The sequence below is a fragment of the Corticium candelabrum genome, chromosome 4 (assembly GCF_963422355.1).
Source record: "Corticium candelabrum chromosome 4, ooCorCand1.1, whole genome shotgun sequence".
NCBI classification, from domain to species: domain Eukaryota; kingdom Metazoa; phylum Porifera; class Homoscleromorpha; order Homosclerophorida; family Plakinidae; genus Corticium; species Corticium candelabrum.
The window spans coordinates 4,876,307-4,896,776 of NC_085088.1; the positions used below are offsets into that span (position 1 = coordinate 4,876,307).

The window sequence follows — 20,470 nt, forward strand, 5'->3', positions numbered from 1 at the left end:
TAGCTCTTACAAACTATTTATTAGTTAATTAGACAAATTATTAGTTTATGCTAGCAATTTGTGCCAGTCGGTACAAACGTGCATCTCAAGTGCACGTGTTAGTGATTACCTTAATTTAAAGAAGAGAGGATACAGAATCAGACAAAAAGGGTGCGCAGACAAGAAACTTTAGACAACTCTAGGTTCAGACAGCCCAGGCATTTTGAAGGACCGCCCCTTGGAAGAAAAAAAAAAATCTAAGGGTGCCCGCTCACGATTCACCGCTCACTCGCAGGCACACCCACGCAAACTGGAGAGCATGCCACGATTTCAAGTTGTGTCCTAACGAAGCAGAACAAGAGAATATCTTAGGTTCCACCATGTTCTATGATGTACAGTCTTTATTCTTAGTCTAGAGAAAAAGATGAATCGCATTCTTGTCCGCCACGGCAGTTTCGCTCCTCCTAGCTATACTTGACATTTCGGGAAAGCTAACGACAAGTGTTCTAGATTCTTTATCCACACATTTACCATTTTGAGAAAGCTTGCTGTTGAACGACAAAGCGCTTTCTCGATCGTTTTCTAGTTTCACGTGACCAGGAAATGGGTAGAGCACAGAGCATCACGTGACTGCATCTAAAACTTGGAACGTATCTTTCTTTACATGGTAGCTACAAGGATGCCATCGCGCTAGTGCGCGCTCTGTGCTCCACAGATTTTTTGGTCACGTGCAACAAGGAAAAAATCGAGAAATCGCTTTGTCGTTTAACAGCATGTTATCTCAAACTGGTAAATACATAAGTGTGTGCATAAAAGCACGATTTCAAGTTTGCGTGAGTGTGTCTGCGTTTGCGCAGTGAATCGCGAGCAGTTACCTTTAATTAAAATAATTAAGTAATCAGGGCAGTACGACATTTAGTATAACCTAATGCAATTAATTGTAACATATCGTCCATACCTAGATCTATCGCTCTGAGATAAACAATCTAATTTGAAACAACCCATTGCTTGATCTGCAATTGTTAGAGTCAAACTCAAGAAGACAGTGCGCATGCTACCTTCACTAACAATAAAACCGTCCAGAGTGTAACTTTATCCGTTGTAGTATACGTTTCGCAGTCTACCTGTGACTCTCGCATATCTAAGATGCTTTGGCTGCCAAATTATTGGCACACATTGTGACCGAGTTAAAAACATTTGCACAAGTCAATTGCAAGCTGTCACTCACTGACAAAAATGATGGAAAATACGCCTCCGTTAACAATAGTAATCTACTAGATCAACATAGCTGAATCTCACTACCTTTGAATCTATAATGTAAAGAAGAGCTGTCTGTCTGTATGTGTGCACGCGCGTACATCTCCGTCGCGTCTGCGATCACCACCCATGACGCGGCGGAAAGGGTCTGGCTACGCGAGACTAGAACAAACAGTAGCTTAGTTAAGTCAATTAGCGACAATAATAAAATTAACATAAAAAGATATTATGGAACTAAATACCTAATAAGCATTCAGTTGGTAAACAAAATCAAAAAATTTCAACACCTACAGTACCAAAACGCAGCATCACATGACATACGGGATTGCAGCAGGCGTGGTTACATGTGATTGTAGATGGTCCGTATGATAGAAGAGGCATTGTCCCGTTGCCTCTAGATTGCGGAAAGAAAAAGTTCGTGTCGTGATTTATAAAATGACGTCTGTTCACAAACCCGTCTGATGTTGTACGCTGTTTTCGGAGTGGTTCTAGTTGGCTCTACATTGTCTTTTCTTGTCACTGGCTTTACAAAAGCTATCTTACATTGCCAACGGAGACAGCCTGTAGTAACTGGAGTTCATCCATTACTGATATCGAAGGTGCGGTCATGTCTGCCTTTTCCGGGCTAACCGGTGTCGACATAGTGCCACGTTTGCCGAAGCGTAGCACTCGGACGTGGCTGCTCACCTGCACTGTTGTGTCGGGATTGGGTTTTGGTGTTTGTGGCGTGGCAGTGGCAACGTGCTCTTGGTCAAATGTGGTTACTCAAATTCTCTATGAGTTGGGTTACGTGTTTATTGGGTACGGATGCTACCTTCCTGTTGCTGTTGTGTCGGTAGCTCTCATTCCTTGGATGCCGAGATACAAAGCGTTTGCAGCCGGATATTCTTCATTACTTTGTGGTTTAGCTATTAGCCAATTGCTACTCTTGTCAGACTATAATCAAAAATGATGGTTTGGATGTAGTTACTGTTTTCTTTGTTTGTGACATGTTGGTAGTTTTCTTCTACATGTGTGGTATGTTTCTCATTGTACCTCCATCATTCAACACCAACAGTACTTTACGTGATAAAGTGTTTCAAATAAAAATTCCTCAGGGATGACTAGAATTCGTACTATGCTTACTCGATCACTCGTTCTTATGTTTATTGGAGGAGTTGTTGGTCTTTTCTGTGGATATGGTTTGACGGCTAGGTAGCAGGAGTTTCTTGACACTATATGGAGACATGACCATACACCAACAGCGATTCTTGGTGCGAGTGTGTTTCCCAGTTACATTGGTGGTCAAATAGTTTGGTTTATCATGTCTGCAAAAATGAGCTGTCGTTGGTGTTGGTGCACTTCTCTTGCTATTCAGGCAGTGGCAATTGCGTTTCTTCCCTTGTTTGCATATTCATCTGATTCCATATAGATGACATATACAGCATTGATTGACTTTTGTGTAATCAATATCACATTTCCTAGCAGCATGATGACTTCGTTTGGACTATGTTTAGAAATATTCGGATCTGTCAATTATGATTATGGAATAAGTGTCATAGGACTAGGAGTTGCTGGATTTCTTGCAACTCTCGCTTTTGAATGGTCAATGATGATTTGGTCAACATGCACTCCTATATTGTATGCGTCTGCAGCAGCTAATGTCATAGCCCTCATTGCATCTCTTTGTCTATCTTCCATACATTTTGACCCTATTAATTGAATAAATATTTCAATTTAGTCATTGAGTCGTTACACAAATTTATCTATAATTTTGAACGTTAATTATGTAAAATTGTGATTAAATTGTGGTTGTAGAAATGATTACGTGTACTAAACACTTGGAACAGATGTTTAGCATTGTTGTCTCTCATAGAAATAGATTTATGAAATCATGTTTACGTGATTGATTGTTCTACTTATTCTTGCTTGATCCAAGCTGGAATCCCTTTGCGTGGTAGCCTACAGCTATATCCGTGATTCTTTACTTTGATATCTCCACTTGGGATATCTAGATCAATGGGATACAATAATGACAGCTTCGTTTCTCGTTGTCTACAACGTTAAATCGGTCCAGCTTGGACAGTTGCACTTTCAGAAAATATAGCAGAAATTGTGTGAGCTCTTCTTTTTAAAAAACGTGTATAATCATTCATGGACGAATCCTGGTACATGCAGCTAGTCGTATGTATGCATGGAAAAATCCCCGTATCTCAAAAATCTTGATTCCTAGCCAAATAAAATTGTTATGGTTCGACTGTCCATTTATATGTATATATATATATATATATATATATGAATTCGATTCCATCAAGCTTTCCAGAATTTGACGCAACAACTTTCGGTACAGTTGTGGAAATACAATGCAAGGATGTTGTTCAGAAGAATTCAACTTGAAGTACAGGACATTGATAGTTGGGATATACCCACCGTAGCGTAGTGTAGAATTTGGTAGTTAGTTCTGTTTAAATGTAAAAGTAAAAATAAAAAATTTAAAAAAAAATATATATATATATATATATATGCAAACAACGACAATTTTAACTTTGACTAAAGTCGCATCACTTACGAGCCACTGCTCAAGCTAATTCGAGAGCTCGGTTAGGTCACGTGACTCTCCGATATGCTACTCACACTGCTGATAGCCGTTTCTGCTGCGTGCGTATGCGCTGGACCAGCCAAACCGTACCAACTGCGCCTAGAATACCTCGAGAATCCCATTGGAATGGACGTTTCTCGACCTCGATTCACTTGGGCTCTAGATCACTCCGACCGTGCAGAGAGTCAGTCTGCTTACCAGATCACCGTCTTTCGCGCAAACACTAGGTACAAACGCCAGCCTGGCGACGTCGTATGGAATTCGGGAAGAGTGAATTCAAGCAAGTCAGCAAACGTCGAATACAACGGACAGTCGTTGTTGAGCGCCTCGAGATATTTCTGGAACGTATGACTGTTTCGTCGGTCTTCCGATTGCACGTTAGTAATATTGTCTAGTAATGTTTGTGTAGGTAACGTACTGGGATTCGAAAGGAGTTGCGTCTCCATCGAGTGACATTGCATACTTTCATACGGGACTGTTTGAGCAGTCTGATTGGCAGCGTTGGACTAGCACCGTTTGGCTTGACGGCGAAAAAGGAAACCAGCTGAGAACAGTAGTGGGCGTCACCTTTGAAAAAACCCTGGCTGCTGCGCATGTGTATGTTATGGGTTTGGGATATTATCATTTACGTATCAATGGACGGAAGGTTGGTGATGCATTTCTTGGTCCATTCACAACGTTCGAGTCTCGGTTGCTGTACGACGTTCATGACCTAACTGATATAATTGTTCCTGGATTAAATGCTATAGCCGTAAGCTTGGGTCACGGTAAGCGCTTTATATCAATTTTATTAATAATTTGTTAAATAAAATATTATAGTGACTAACAGTAACATTAGCATAGGCATATCGAATTTTGTTAGTAATTAATTTTTTTGTAAAATAATATTGAAGTAAATAGATTTTACTTTTAATAGATGATGTGGCTTTTCATTTTCAATAATACAAGTATGCTTGTTAATATTAAATTAGAACAAATTAAAATTAATTTTAAACAAATGAATATTAATTTCAAACTTCCAAATTTTTAAAATTAATTCTAAATTAGTTCTGAATTAATATTAAATTGTTTAAAATTAATATTAATTTGTTCAAAATGAATAGTAATTTTTATCTAGTCGCACGCTACTGTCTACATTAGAGATTTATACTACTAACTTCATGTTGTCAATTGCTACTTTGATTACGACGCTGTGTCTGCGGCCTTGGTCTACCGCCGCATACATTCCGGGACATAATTCATATCAACTAATAGGGAAATACCTTAGTATCTCTATTGTGACCCAAAGAAACTGTACATGTATGTACTTAGATTTACTAATTAACAACGTATCATCTCTCAATTGCATACATAAGCCACTCCATTAGACTAAACAAAAATAAATGAGCAGCCACGCCCATAAATTTCGGGTACTGAACTCTCAAGAACCCATAGCTACGCCACTGTTTGTTTGACGGTAAGTTATCAGGGTTTGTGTCTGTTTGTTGCAGTGGCGTAGCTCCGGGGGTTCTTGGGGGTTCAGTAACCCTCAAAAGTTATGGGCGTGGTCGCTCATCTATTTTTTATAGTGTAATAGACTGATTTTATGTACAGAATTATACAGTACCAAAATGATACGTTGTTAGTTTATAAATCTATAAGTATATACATATACAGTTAATTTTGGACAATTTAATATTAATTTTGAACATATTAATATTAATAATAAACTTCACAAAAATTTTGCTTTGTCTACGCCGCTGTTTGTTGTTTGTCAGTGGCCATTGACGATGTACTGTATATAAACTATGCAAGCCATTCTCGTTGCAGGTTGGTATGCTCAGCCCACTGTCAAAGTTGGAGGAAGATGTCTATTGTTTCTACTTATTTTGGAATACGATGACAACAGTGTAGTGGCCCTAGGATCGAGCAAAAACTGGAAGCAAGTTCGTGGACCAATAACACTAGACGATATCTACATTGGAGAAACTTACGATTCTCGTCTGCAAACCGTAGGATGGGATATGCCGGTAAGTGATATCTCAGCTGCAGATCTTTGCATGAGACATAGTGAAGATTTTATCTGCTCAGATGTTTGATGTCTGAGCTGTTCTAATTTAGTTAATAAGCATCAAACTTTTGCGATGCTTCGACGATTTTAAAATGTAACTTTCTTGAGTCCTGCTTGTCTAATGCAATGCGATATAATTAATAAATATTATTAAATACTCCTTTATAAGTTTTGAGCTACTTTTAGACAACAAAACATATTAAATTTTACAGTTAATAAATGGAGTAATATATTACTAAATTTTCCTGCCAATGACAAACGATGTAACGCCACTTTGTATAATATGGTACTTGTTGAGCATTAGTACTTTCATAAACTTATGAATTTCTACTGCAAGTGTATTTGCAATAGATATGGTATGCATGTACTCTCTTACTATTTTTGCTAAGGATTTTGACGATCGCTCTTGGGCCCAAGCTGAAGTTCTCACGTCTCCTCCAACTGGGCAGCTGAATGTATCAATGATTCCTCCCATACGAACAGTTGAGACGTTTGCTCCCAAGGCAATACATCAGCCAGAACCCGGAAAATTTGTGTTTGACTTTGGTCAAAATATGGTATGCTTAGAACGTGTTTTAAGCGTTTGTATGATATATTGGAAAGACACTGTTATTGCATAGGCTGGTCATTGCTCTCTTCACCTCTCAGAAGGCGGTGTTTTAGGATCTAATGTTACTCTTTTACATGCAGAGATGATTTACGAAAACGGGTCTATTCATCATCTTTATCCAAATTCGCCAGAGTTGAATGTGTACGTTAATATTATATTAATAATAACATAAATAATAGTTTAATTACATAACATGTTTAGCTATATATTTGATGGATCAAAGACGGCAATAGACTATGAGCCTCAGTTTTCTTACTATGGATTTCGCTACGTTCAGGTACGTACTGCATAAAATGGGCAATTACAACTTTTCTAAAGATATCAGTAATCAAATATTTACCATAGATAATATATATGCAATGTCGCCAAAGTTCACGCACGTGTCCTACATACGAACAAGCACGCACGCACGCACGCACGCACGCACGCACGCACGCACGCACGCACGCACGCACGCACGCACACACGCAAACACGCACCCATGCACTGTTGTACTGTTGATTTATCAGTGTAAACGTAACAAACACCGCTTTGTATGTGTACTCTTCGGAAAACTCTTATGATTTAGTGATACACAAGCATCATTAGCTAAATGAAAACAACGCATGTGATCACTTTTCATCATGTTCAGGTGACAGGATTTCCAGGAGCTCTCACCAAGGACTCGGTGTTGGCTCATTTCACGCATACTGACGTTGAACAATGGAGCAATATCGTATTCAGCGACAATTACGATGTACTTAACAAAGCTCAAAATTGCACTAGATACTCCAGTCTTTCAAACCTGCAAAGGTAAGTGAGTAAACTCTGTATGATGTCCTGTCAAGAGGTAGGAAATTATCAATCTTGCTGATTAGTATACCTACAGGATGCACTCAACGCGAGCGAAGAGGATGGACTGGAGACGCACAGTTGTCAGCAGAGTTCACTATTTACAATTTTGATATGGCAGCTTTGTATTCAAAGTGGATGCGAGACATGAGAGATTGTCAAGTACGAAAACAAACAAACAAACAAACAATTATGCAGTAGTTTTGTATTAAAATGAATTTTATGTTTTTAGTTGCATCTAGATATTACGAGAAAAAGCAACGGAGCGATACCAGATTGTGTGCCATATTATAAACATGGCGGTTTACCTGGCGATCCTGCTTGGTCTATTGCATACCCTGCTATTACATATTGGGTTCACACTTATTATGGTACCGTCCGCTGTGTGCGTGCGTGCATGCGTGTTGTTGCTGTTGTTGTTGTTGTTGTTGTTGTTGTGTGTGTGTTGCGCATGTTGCGCATGTGTCGTTGTTGTTGTTGTTGCTGTTGTGTGTGTGTGTGTGTGTGTGTGTGTGTGTGTGTGTGTGTGTGTGTGTGTGTGTGTGTGTTGCGCATTTGTCGTTGTTGTTGTTGTTGCTGTTGTTTTGTTGTTGTTGTTACTGTTGTGTGAATGTGTGTGTGTGTGTGCGTGCGTGCGTGCGTGTGTGTGTGTTAATAAATGTGCGTGTGTTGGTGTTGTTGTTGTGTGTGTTGGTGTTGTTGTTGTTTTTGTGTATGTGCGTGAGTATGTGTGTGTGTGTGTGTGTGTGTGTGTGTGTGTGTGTGTGTGTTGTGTGGTTGTTGTTGTGTGTGTGCATGCGTGCGTGCGTGTGCATGCGTGCGTGCGTGTGCATGCGTGCGTGCGTGTGTCAATAAATGTGTTTTTGTTGTGTGTGTGTGTGTGTGTGTGTGTGTGTGTGTGTGTGTGTGTGTGTGTGTTGTGTGGTTGTTGTTGTGTGTGTGCATGCGTGCGTGCGTGTGTCAATAAATGTGTTTTTGTTGTGTGTGTGTGTGTGTGTGTGTGTGTGTGTGTGTGTGTGTGTGTGTGTGTGTGTGTGTGTTGTGTGGTTGTTGTTGTGTGTGTGCATGCGTGCGTGCGTGTGTCAATAAATGTGTTTTTTGTTTGTGTGTGTGTGTGTGTGTGTGTGTGTGTGTGTGTGTGTGTGTGTGTGTGTGTGTGTGTGTGTGTGTGTGTAGCAGTGTGTCACAGTCTGTGTGTGTGTGTGTGTGTGTGTGTGTGTGTGTGTGTGTGTGTTGTTTTTGTTGTTGTTGTTGTTGTTGTGTGTGTGTGTGTATGTATGTGTGTGTGTGTATATGTGTGTGTGTGTGTGTGTTTGTGTGTGTGTGTGTGTGTGTGTGTGTGTGTGTGTGTGTGTGTGTGTGTGTGTGTGTGTGTGTGTGTGTGTGTGTGTGTGTGTGTGTAGCAGTGTGTCACAGTATGTGTGTGTGTGTGTGTGTGTGTGTGTGTGTGTGTGTGTGTGTGTGTGTGTGTGTGTGTGTGTGTGTGTGTGTGTGTGTGTGTATAGCAGTGTGTCACAGTCTGTGTGTGTGTGTGTGTGTGTTGTTTTTGTTGTTGTTGTTGTTGTTGTTGTGTGTGTGTGTGTGTATGTATGTGTGTGTGTATATGTGTGTGTGTGTGTGTGTGTGTGTGTGTTTGTGTGTGTGTGTGTGTGTGTGTGTGTGTGTGTGTGTGTGTGTGTGTGTGTGTAGCAGTGTGTCACAGTATGTGTGTGTGTGTGTGTGTGTGTTAGGCTGTTGTTGTTGTTGTTGTTGTTGTTGTTGTTGTTGTTGTTGTGTTGTGCAAGCGCCCGTTTGTCAATGCGTGCAAATGGATGTAGCATAATGTTTTCTTTTACAATTTAATTTTTAGACGATAATGGAATAGTTACGGAAAATTATGAAGGACTAAAAGCTCATCTCGACAACACCCGAAAGCTAGTTAACAACAGCACGGGCATACTGAGTTACTCACGTTATGGAGACTGGTGTGCTGCTGCCATTCCAGAACAAGTGGGATGCGACTATAAAAGCGCCCTTGTGTCGACATTTTATCTGATACTAAATCTCGATCTCGTTTCAAAAATGGCTCTTGTTGTTGGTCAAAGCTCGGATTCAGAGTTGTATGCAAAAGAAGCAGGTAAGATCTGTATGGGAGAAGGGTCGACTTGCATTGTTATCAGTAATATCTTCAATTTTTACATATTTGTGTTAATTTGTACTGCGCTGCGGCATACAGTACTTGCGAATACAGAGATAACGTGTAGCATAAGTGGCAAGTGGTAGGACATGCATATATGGCTGGGCGGCTGATGTTAATGTGCACGAGCACTACTCATAGCCGTATGCCAAGTTGGGTAAACAAACAAACGCTTCAATGCGACTATAACATGCACATAAGAAAATACCAATTTGTATTGATACGTAGCACATGATAGAACTATACATAAATGAGAAAACTGGTATAGAGGGTGTAGACCAGCAGGTCGTTCCACGGTAGAGTGGAGCACTCTAAACAATATACGGTACATCCAATGGGACAGCAGTACATTTTAAAACGTATTACACTTAATAAAGGACAATCAATTCTACTAATCAATTACGAATGCATTGAGCAGCACAAAACCCGACGGCAGATGCCAACATGCACTGCTACAAGAGTTTAGTGATTTACTTGCTGCTGTAGGGACAGATATTTATGGAACTTCAAATATCTGATTGTTCGTTACACATACATACATAAATACATACATACATCATACATACATACATACATACAGACATACATACATGCATGCATGCATGCATACATACATACATACATACATACATACATGCATGCATGCATGCATACATAATTTCATCAACACATAGGTACAGACATGGCAAAGCTCAGTCGCATGTCTGTGACCCTGCCTGCACGCTCCATTGGGAGAGGCGCAGTTGAACATCAAATTTGGAAATAAAGCTTGGTTCACAATGTGACGCTGAAGTTGAGCTGAGCGTCAAACTTCAAGGAGCTCGCTTTGACGGTGGCGCTGACACTGGAGTTGGATTCATTTCTATTTCAGCGTCCGCGTCACCGTTAACGTCAGCGTCAGTGTCACATTGTGGACCAGGCTTAAGTCACCAGGCCAATGACAAACATGACATCACCTTTTCTCTTTTCGTATTAGTTTACACATACATACATTTGGCTGCAGGAGGTTAATTAAGGTGCCTTGCCTACAGACACTAATCTGCATCCACCACGAAATTGAACTTGCATCCAAGCTTCGTGACAATCGACCATACCAACTAAGCTACAACCCTCTCACAACTTATACATGCATGCATGCATGCATACATACATACATTCATAAGTGGTCTCATCTAAGTATATATTGACTGTTGTAGACGAGAGAAGGAAACAGTTCAATGCTGCATTCTACAACGCTTCTTCACAGATGTACAGCGACGGCAAGCTCAGTCTGCAGACAGCTCAAGCACTAGCTTTACAGATCGGCGCAGTGGAACCATCTAACTTAGCTACCATAACAAATAGCCTTCTAGCTGCTGTTCACAACAAAAAGGATCATCTAGACACAGGTTTGCAAGCCACATTGTATTATCACTTATCGTTGCATGGTACTTCAACACACTTAGGTATAATTGGTACAAAGTACCTTCTTCCTGCTCTCACGGAGAATGGCAATTTTGATCTGGCGTTGACCATTGCGACGCAATCAACGACTCCAGGTTGGGGCTGGTGGGTAAGCCAACACGCAACGACGTTGTGGGAAAGTTGGTTTGCGACAGAATTCGAACCGACTCCAAACGTATACACAATTCAAAAAATGAATTTAGTTGCTACATCAAGAAGGAAAAGTTTTGTGTTGTCGTAGGGATTGCAATCAAGGAACCACATCATGTTTGGGTCTCAAGGTCCGTGGTATTACCAAGCTGTAGCTGGTATTAACAGAAGTCCAAATTCTGCGGGATGGAAAATGCTAGAAATTCATCCACGGATAACTAACAGTATATAATATCTCCATTGTCCAGGTTTTTAATATGTACATATTAACGCTTGTAATTATCTGTTGCATAGCAACGAAAATTTACGAAGTTTCTGCAACAGTGGGGACCCACAAGGGTAACATTCAATCTGCATGGAATCGATTTTCTACTATTGAAGAATCAGACTCGAATACTCTCGTCTTTCGTCATGCCATTCGAATACCTATTGGAGTTATGGCTACAGTACACGTCCTCACGTTTGAGTATGCACCGCAAAAGGTCAACATTACAGAGAGCGGTCGTCTTGTGTGGTGCAATGGCAAGTTTCTGCCAGGACAAGTAGGTGTGACCCAAGGAGGCACAGGAGTAGGAGACATCGTGTTCACAGTAATGTCTGGCTCTTATCAGTTTGAAGTCATCCGACTTCAATAATACGGACTTTGTTACGAGTTTCGCAACTTTAGTACACCTTGGTACTTTGAGATGTCGTAAGTGCCTAACTGTGTATAAACGTTGTTGAAAATATTGCAGAAGCTCAAATAAAGGCGCGCAACTCAAGATAAAAAGATATTGCGTATTGTGCACGCGTATAGTTCGGCAGGTGAAACCTTTTAATTTTTAATAAAATAGAAAATTCAAGGATTGTGCCCTAAAGAATTTGCTAGGTTTTTCTGTCCTTGTTCATAGCTACGTATATAGACCGTTAGCATTTAGCATGTATTGCGTACAATTCAGACGGCTAAATATTTGCTAAGTTGTACTAACATGTATATAAAGGCAGCACGTTGCTAGCTAAAACCAACTTTAATAAAACTTTCGAGACTAAAAATGATGCTTAGTATAGGCCAATTGAAAGCAGACCAAATTACAACTAACAACGGAAGCTAACGTCATGTTTATCGGTTAAATCTCGCTGAAGTGCACTAAAAGTAGGGAATAACATAACATGTGGTCTCTTATTGTTGCATTGCATTTTTCAATTGTCAGTTATTGTTGTTCCATCCTGCTGTTGATTGTTGCCTTGTCCAGAATCAGCGTGCGTGGAATCATTATTGATGTTGTTGTCGTTTGAACTCATGGTTGGCTTACACGTTATCTGGTCGCCGCAAGTGGGACAAAAACCTACTTTTACAATGAATTCCTTAAAGCAATCATTGCAGTAGGGTTTAGACTGACAGCCGTTGCCTGCAGCCGTGCATTTCCAGAAGGCGTCATCGCTCTCTCTGCTGTAAAGGGTTTTGCATCCGAGCCTGTGACATTCAGATCCTTCTGCCAATGAGGGTTCATTGTCTACTCGTTCAAAAATTTTCTTGTCTTCAATGTCACGTTCTGTGAGTCGTTGCTGATCAAATTCAGACAGCACGCTATACGTTAGAATAGCAGCATGAACTCGGAAATCAACCAGCAGAGGTGCAAACACTCTAAGATACCATTTGTTATGAACTTCATGATCCACATGCTCTCTCTCTATGTCGACGGCTAGTGATCCCACGGTAACAGCAAACAGTAGAGATAACAGGAAGGAATTCCAGCTATGATGATAGTTTCCATGTCGTAACAAGTTCAAAGAATTGTGAACGAGAGCTGTCCAGAAGACAAACGTAGATTGTAAAATGACTGAAAAAATGCCAATAATGTCTGTTGCGCGATCTCCTCCGTGTTCAACTACGGCCGACGCTATGTAAAAGCAAACAGCAAAAAGACTGAAAACAAAAAAGACCGGAATTTCTATGTTCGTGTGCTCCACCACGTGCTTCGCCATGTGCAAAAACCGTTGAACCCCTTTGCAATGAAGTTCGCAGCATTTGCAGCCGCTACACTTTTGGGAAATGCTGCAATCTGATACCTCGCACTCTGCAGGTATTGCAGAATATCGCCTTGTATGCTGACCTTTTCTTGTACAACCAAGTAATCTTTTTGCGCTCTCAGCATTTGGAAAGCCTCCTTGGAAAATGATAAACCATCCGTTCAAACCAATCAGTAAAATATTTATTGTGAGCTCCACGACGTATTTCAGTTGACCTTCATGTTTCTTTCCGACATGACGAGCGAGTGCGTCGTAAGCAACAAAAGGAACGACGACAAACAAAATGGCGACCACCGACCCGTAATAGCTTCGAATAGTGTTGCGATGAAAGCGGTCGTTCTGTGCAGAGTAATAGAAGTTTGTCACAGTACCACTGGTTCCAGGCTCATTGAAAATTGTTAAAGTTTGTTTTCGGACTTTTCGATTGCTCATCATAAACTCAGTTACACCGATACTGTTTTTCTTATCGTTTTCGTCAATGTGATTGTTTACATTTTCCGACGTAGAAATAAGATAGGGTTTCCCAGCGTTGTGATCTTCTGGAGGATGGTCGGAGGGAACAGTAAGAGAAATATACAGACAACCTGACAAGATTCTAAAGAATACGACTGCTGATCCGAATATAGGATCGAAGAAGTCCCAAATCTGATAACCAACGATGGCTGCGTTATCAATTTCCTTACGACATACCGCATCTCCAATGCTGTGTCCCCACATGATGAAGTTGCAGATACCGAGAAAGAACAAAGCGATGGTGCGGAGGCTGCTCTTTTTGCTTCCAAAGTGTCTACCGACAACTACCTCAGACAGAAGGAAAACACCTGTTTAGAAAAAAAATTAGTATAGCAGAAAGTCAAATGAATTAAAGTTTACCGATTAAAATATCCTATCAATCATGCAGTGTATACTAAAGCTTGTCTGTAGAATCTCCTGTTAGAGAAGGTAGGTATTAAATGTACAAAACTTTAACAGATTATACAATGAATTAGACCGTGTGTACATGTGTGTCATACTTACTTCATACTGACAGACAGGCGGGCAGACAGACAGACAGATATATAAAGAGACAAATAGATCTAGAAACAGCCGAACAGATAGACAGACAAACAAACAGACAGACAGACAGACAGACAGACAGACAGACAGACAGACAGGCAGACAGACAGAGAGACAGAGAGACAGCTCTACTCAGTTTTTCAGCCACTAAGTTAGCTCCGGGTAGTCTACATTGCTCTCTTGTATAGGGTAACTGCAACGCAAAAATCAAAAATTCTTTTATGTTGGAAATTGATAGTCCTAGTTGCATACATGACAGAAAAATAGTTTTAGATTTTTATGTTAAGTCTTCGCTGAGATATAGCACGTCAAAGTTGCTTCCGGTTCTTCAACTTCCGGTAACGAGTTATAATGGGCGTGGTGTAGTGTGACGTCACTGAGGGAAGGCGTCACGATAGCGTGTAGTGTAAACAAAGGAATTTGTGGCGAAAGAATGGTTGGTGTTGCGTGGCTGCAGGATGCACCAATTCGCGCAAGTCATACGCAATCGCGTTTCGATTTCCGAAGATCCCCAAGTGGGAATCACAAAATATTGAGGACAATTGCAGAGACGTTTGTGTCGTCCGGGTGACTGCTACTGAGTACAACGCGTCTTACTGAGTGGACAGGAGTCTGCAGTAGCCACTTTTAGCCTGATTGCTTCGAGATACGTACAGCAAGGTCTATTCAAGAGCTTAGTCTGGGTTGTAGAAGAGCGAAATTGAGGCCACCATTTTCCATCTACCTGCTTCCACACTTCAAGGTCGCAGCACTCTGGAACCTTCGCAAAAGAAAAGGAGAACCGTAATTGAGAAGCGGGAAGGTAAGGAAGACTCTCGTGCAGGACTAAAAGTACTGCAAATGGCTAGGAGAGGTCAGACTCTTGATGACTCGCCTCTTGATCATCATGTGTAGTAAATGCAGTCGTATGCGTTACAGCATACTGTACAGTGAAGTCAAACCTTGTGTCAACGTGAATTCAACGTACGTACTTCAACTCATTTTATTCTCTTTCTCATGTACAGAACTATAGAATTTTGCATGAACTCACCAGTATGTACACTGTGCAACTATTGTTGCTAGTATTCGACATTATTATCGTGTCATTATTTGAGACAACCTCAAATGCGTTTTGACAGCACACGCACTCCACACGAGTACGTATCCATCATCTCACAACGACCCCAGCTGAAACCTGTACATGTTGTTTACTTACCCGGATGTGCATCGATTACGTTGCTAACTTCTACTTCTACTTGCAATGATGACAGGCTATCGGGTAGCCTGTCCTCTTCCTCTTCCGCTTCCAAGGCAGCAGGTGATCTCAAAGCTTCAAAGGCATTGTCGCTGAACTCAAACCTGTGTGGTTTAGCTAATCACTATGTATACTTATTAATGGCTCCCAGCAGATCTTCTTCATCTTGCGATTCATGCGATGACGGAACGTTATCATCACGTAAAAACCTCCAGAGGACTCTTCAGAAGATTCGCTGTTGCTGCCGTCGCCTCCACCCTATAGCAGCGTTGCCTTGGATATGAAGATTTAGTCATTTTTACAGGCCGCTGACAATACAGACGCACACGCGTCTCCCCTCAGTGACGTCACACTACACCACGCCCGTTATCGAAAGTTGAGGAACCGGAAGCAACTTTGACGTGCTCTATCTTAGCGAAGACTTAACTTAAAAATCTAAAACTATTTTTCCTGTCATGTATGCAACTAGAACTATCAATTTCCAACATAAAAGAATTTTTGATTTTTGCGTTGCAGTTACCCTCTAGTTAGAGGAGAACTCTCACCAAATACTAAAACTTGTTGAAAGAAAGATGCAAGGTCTGGTATTTTCCTGCAAGAAACCTACGGTCCAGACAGCCACAGAAGCAGAGAATCGGCAACGAGTTGTTCAGACGATTCCCCGTATGTACGCAAAGTCTTACTCTCTCGAAGCGACTACTTTAGGTTTTGGTTAATAAATCACAACTTGACACCATATGTCTCACAATCCTTACCTTGAAATGTACACAGATATCGGTCTTCCTTGCTAACCAACAATCAAAGTTACGCATACACCACATGCGAGTACTAAACACGCCTACGCAGGTAATTTCAATGCTTTATTTCTTCGTTACGGTAAACGTCTGCAGTAAACGGTTGCAAAGAGTTGTATCATGAAGCAACAGCTTTCATCTGAGAGATAGTTGATTTTGGTTAGAGTTCTCCTCTAAGTGTTACACGTTTGTTTGTTTTTAAAATCTGGTCCTAGTAAACTATCGTCGTTACAGAATTTTATATAGTTACCTTGCTAGCATTGGATTGTAGATGTATGTTTGAAAAGATGGACAGACAGACAGACAGACAGACAGACAGACAGACAGACGCACAGACAGACAGACAGACAGACAGATTATTTTATTGTTACACATCCTCTACTTGTACACATCCAAAACGTGTATAATGAACAAGTCATTCACAGCGAAATACTTTAAAACATTAGTGAACTTGAATCTGTACATAAAAGTCAAAAAGCTTGTCCATGTCATCCTTTGTTTCTGAAACTCTTACAAACAGACAGGCAGGCAGGCAGGCAGGCAGGCAGGCAGGCAGGCAGGCAGGCAGGCAGGCAGGCAGGCAGGCAGGCAGGCAGGCAGGCAGGCAGGCAGGCAGGCAGGCAGGCAGGCAGGCAGGCAGGCAGGCAGGCAGGCAGGCAGGCAGGCAGGCAGGCAGGCAGGCAGGCAGGCAGGCAGGCGGCGGCGGCGGTGAAGGGAGGGAGGGAGGGAGGGAGAGAGGGAGGGAGGGACGGACGGACGGAGGGAGGGACGGAGGGACGGAGGGAGGGACGGGGGACGGAGGGAGGGAGGGAGGGACGGAGGGAGGGAGGGAGGGACGGAGGGAGGGAGGGACGGAGGAAGGGAGGGAGAGACAACTGACTGACTCTTCTCGCACTGCAGCAATTCCGGAAAATGCGTCTTCTCCTTCTCCTCTTCCTCTTCTTCCTCCTCCTCGAGTCATTCACCCGTTTAGTCCCGCGACTGCGCGAAAGAGCTTGGCTGGCAGGCTAGTATATATCGTTAGAGCGGCAACGCGACAACATCAAAGGAACTGTACCAGACCCTCCCCCGACGACCGTCAGTAAAAATGGGTGAAAGACTGCGAGACTTCTACTTAGTATTCGGGCTGTCTGGCTATGGTAACGTTTCAAGCATCTACGTGAACTGTGGACGTATGCAGTTATACCCTGGTGGCACTGAGGATTCCAGCGGGTCTAGATGACCGTCGGCATCGCAAGTGGGTACAGTAGAGACCAGCAGATACAATATGGCCCATAGCCTGTGTGAGGACTGTAAATGACCCATAGCGCGCGCTACCTTACAATACATAATATCAGATAAACTCATACTATACTCTTATAGAAAATTGAAAGAATATTGTAGAAGATATCATTATAATAACAAAGGTATTCACTTTTAATTGCTTTTTTACTACAGTATTAAGTAAAAACAAATTTTTTATTGGGATCATAACATCATACGTCGCATCACGCTACTAAAATACATAGTTTGTTATATGTACATGCTCACCAATTCATAAACACGCCCCTTTTACTCTGACTCTCTGCATTCGTGGCATTTTCAATCTTCCCAAATTTCTCTTACTTAGTCTGCTATTTCCTTTCAGCACATGCATGTATACCTGGCAGTGTCAGATGTAAATAGTAGAAAAGGGAAACAGAAAGTCGAATGAAACAATTTCTTTACTAACAAAATTTTAGATTAGTTTAGTATACGACATCAGATCCTCCGTTAGAGATTCTTTACTTAACAAAATTGACATTTGAATGTTTACTGATGGTATGGTGTAGGACCGGACCTATTACTTACCTTGCATTGACACGTCAATTGCTAGCATGACCGTGTAGAATATCTCTGCGCCATTTTCGTGTCGGCAGTCTGCTATCTTGGCCATGTTGATGGCTTGATACACTAGGATGACCGTCGTGCAAACGTAAATAATCCAGCTGACTCGACCGTGCTCACTCTGATGATGACTAAAGGTTTTTCTTTCTGCATTTTCGGACTGTTTCTTTTTGGGATGATTACAGATGAGCACAAAATTGATGACACTTGTGACAAAACTAAACAAGCCAACAAGAATCCAAGAAGGTAGGCTACGCTCGCTCGATGTGAAGATCTGTCCAGGAAGTCTTCCTGGTGGGATGGGTCTCGCGCTTTCTCTTTCCACTCTACAACTGTTGCGATCTCCCTCGTGTAATGGCGGTCCAATTGAATCGTGAAACTCTCTTTTAGCACAGTAACCCTTGTATCTGTTGTAGTCAAGAAGAATTAGAAGTGTCAACCACGTACAAGCTAGAAAAACGGCTAGAAAAACACTCCATGGTTTTTCCCTAAGCCATTTGATCAGTCGATTGAGCTTTGTTGGAGTACGATTAGGGACAGCGTAATGGATGGCGTCGCTGTCTGCCATCAAAAAATGTTACAACGCGAGCAGCTGTCAAACCAACGGTTGTCTAGACAGAATCACGTGACGCTCTAGACTAATTACAAACCTTACGTAACCGCCAACTCGCCGTTTTCTTCGAAGTGAGGCTTAACGAATAGCAACCAACTTCACTAAATGTTTGAACTATCTGTGCACATGCCCAGTCTGCACAGGCGTAGGAAGCCGTGGGCAGATCGCGAACTCCATCTCACACTGTATCACTCTTGAATTGTCAAGCAATGTAGGGAAATTAATCCAGTTATTAGCACTCCCTTAAAGGGTTTTGTATTTACCGTAAAGTATCGTCAAAGTGCTTTCTGCTGGCCGGCATAGACACTGACGTAGAAATCAGGGGGCTGGGGAGCTGGAGTCCCTCCCTCAGTGAAGCACAATAATTAGAATAAAGAAGGTTGAAGTCAGATTTTTGAAAGACGTAGGAAATAAGAAAGTATTAGTCTCATTTCTGCTGACCTTGAGCGCTTCAGAAACCGAGAAATTTACGACTTTCTGGAAATCCGGTCATCTATGGCGTCCACAGCGCAGCCCCTTTGTTAATTCATAAACATCTTCCTACGCCATGGGGTTTATCAAGAGGAAAACTGTAATTAAACGGTATCAAAAAAAGTAACATAAAATACTGATCTATTTTTGTTTAACAACCTATTCCGCCTATAAATTAATATCAATTCAGATAATAGTGTGTATCAAACGAATGGTACATATAAATTACATTTGACTGGGAAATATGCTGAATTACGAAGAACAGAACAGATGCAACTTGTAAATTAAGCAAGATGTATCTTACAGTGTATGAATTGGCACAACCAAAATATTTGGAGGGGCCCCTTTAGGCAACCACTTAGCTTCTAGCCTCGTCCCCAGACTCACGTGAGCTTGCCAGAGTCCGGTTCCCGTAAGTGCAATACAGGAACCGGAGACAGCAAAGCTCATGTGAGTCAGGAGACGAGGCTACTGAAACGAAGCCCACCTATAGAAGGCGAGGACTAGGGAAGGTAGAGAGAGGCGACTGGCTGCAAGCGGGTGTTGACTAACCTCGCTGCGCCTTTTGCTTTCCCGGATAACGCAGCAGTGGACTGGTCACGAGGCTAGGCGTTACTTCACTACTCTTCTGCTACCAGTTTACTTTAGCGCCGCAATGCCCTTGTCCTGATCACTCGGTGTTGTTAGGCGATCGAGCCTGAAATCAATGTTACATCTGGATTAACTAAAACTTGTCCGGTTGATTAGTTAGACAAACATTCAGATTTAGACGGGACGTTCTCATTCCTAACCAGGTAACGATTTTGTACGGTTACTTTTAGGACTCACCTGTCTCTAAGCTTAATCATAGCATATCAAAAGGCTCAATTGCGACACAATCTATATATAGTATACAGTAACAGTAACTTCTATTATCTACCACTTCCGGTGGGTACATATAAGCCATCACGCAACGACGTTGTGGGAAAGTTGGTTTGCGACTGAATTCAAACCGGTGTAGCAGCGGATTTGGTCCGGTTGCGGCAACAACTCGCGGATTTAGTCCGATGAAGTTTACTCTATTGTTTCTGTTTCTTCGAAGTCAAATTGCAGTGCCTAGGTATGTACGTACGCTTCTTGCATAAAAAAAGATTTGCTTGCATTTGATCACGCAAGCGGTTTCTTTTGCTGACGGAATTGCCAGAAAGCCCATACAGCGTTCATGTCTTTATCAACATCTATTTCGTGATTGTCATGCGGTAATAAAGATTAATTGAATGAGTACAGAGAGATGCACTAGAAAGAGGTGGTTATCTTACTCATAACAATTGAACACAAGGAGATGCACTACAAAGCTTGTTGTGTGATAGTAG

At 41.6% G+C, this 20,470-nt stretch overlaps 2 protein-coding genes across 2 annotated transcripts; one reads left to right on the plus strand and one right to left on the minus strand.

Annotated features, from left to right (window-relative positions):
- The first annotated feature begins 3,865 nt into the window (after positions 1-3,865).
- Positions 3,866-11,847, plus strand: LOC134178679 (alpha-L-rhamnosidase-like). The gene is made up of 14 exons (XM_062645562.1): positions 3,866-4,159; positions 4,224-4,581; positions 5,624-5,823; positions 6,254-6,421; positions 6,485-6,615; positions 6,676-6,751; positions 7,106-7,266; positions 7,332-7,467; positions 7,538-7,676; positions 9,155-9,421; positions 10,678-10,869; positions 10,927-11,099; positions 11,166-11,298; positions 11,369-11,847. The coding sequence occupies exons 1-14, from the start codon at positions 3,941-3,943 to the stop codon at positions 11,707-11,709; spliced, it is 2,694 nt and encodes an 897-aa protein (XP_062501546.1). The 5' UTR covers positions 3,866-3,940; the 3' UTR covers positions 11,710-11,847.
- A 38-nt stretch (positions 11,848-11,885) lies between these two features.
- On the minus strand, positions 11,886-18,759 carry LOC134178680 (uncharacterized). The gene is made up of 3 exons (XM_062645564.1): positions 18,685-18,759; positions 17,999-18,626; positions 11,886-13,905 (listed from the first exon to the last, which is right to left on the minus strand). Exons 2-3 carry the CDS (start codon positions 18,600-18,602, stop codon positions 12,254-12,256), a joined length of 2,256 nt encoding a protein of 751 aa, XP_062501548.1. The 5' UTR covers positions 18,603-18,626; positions 18,685-18,759; the 3' UTR covers positions 11,886-12,253.
- Positions 18,760-20,470: the final 1,711 nt, after the last annotated feature.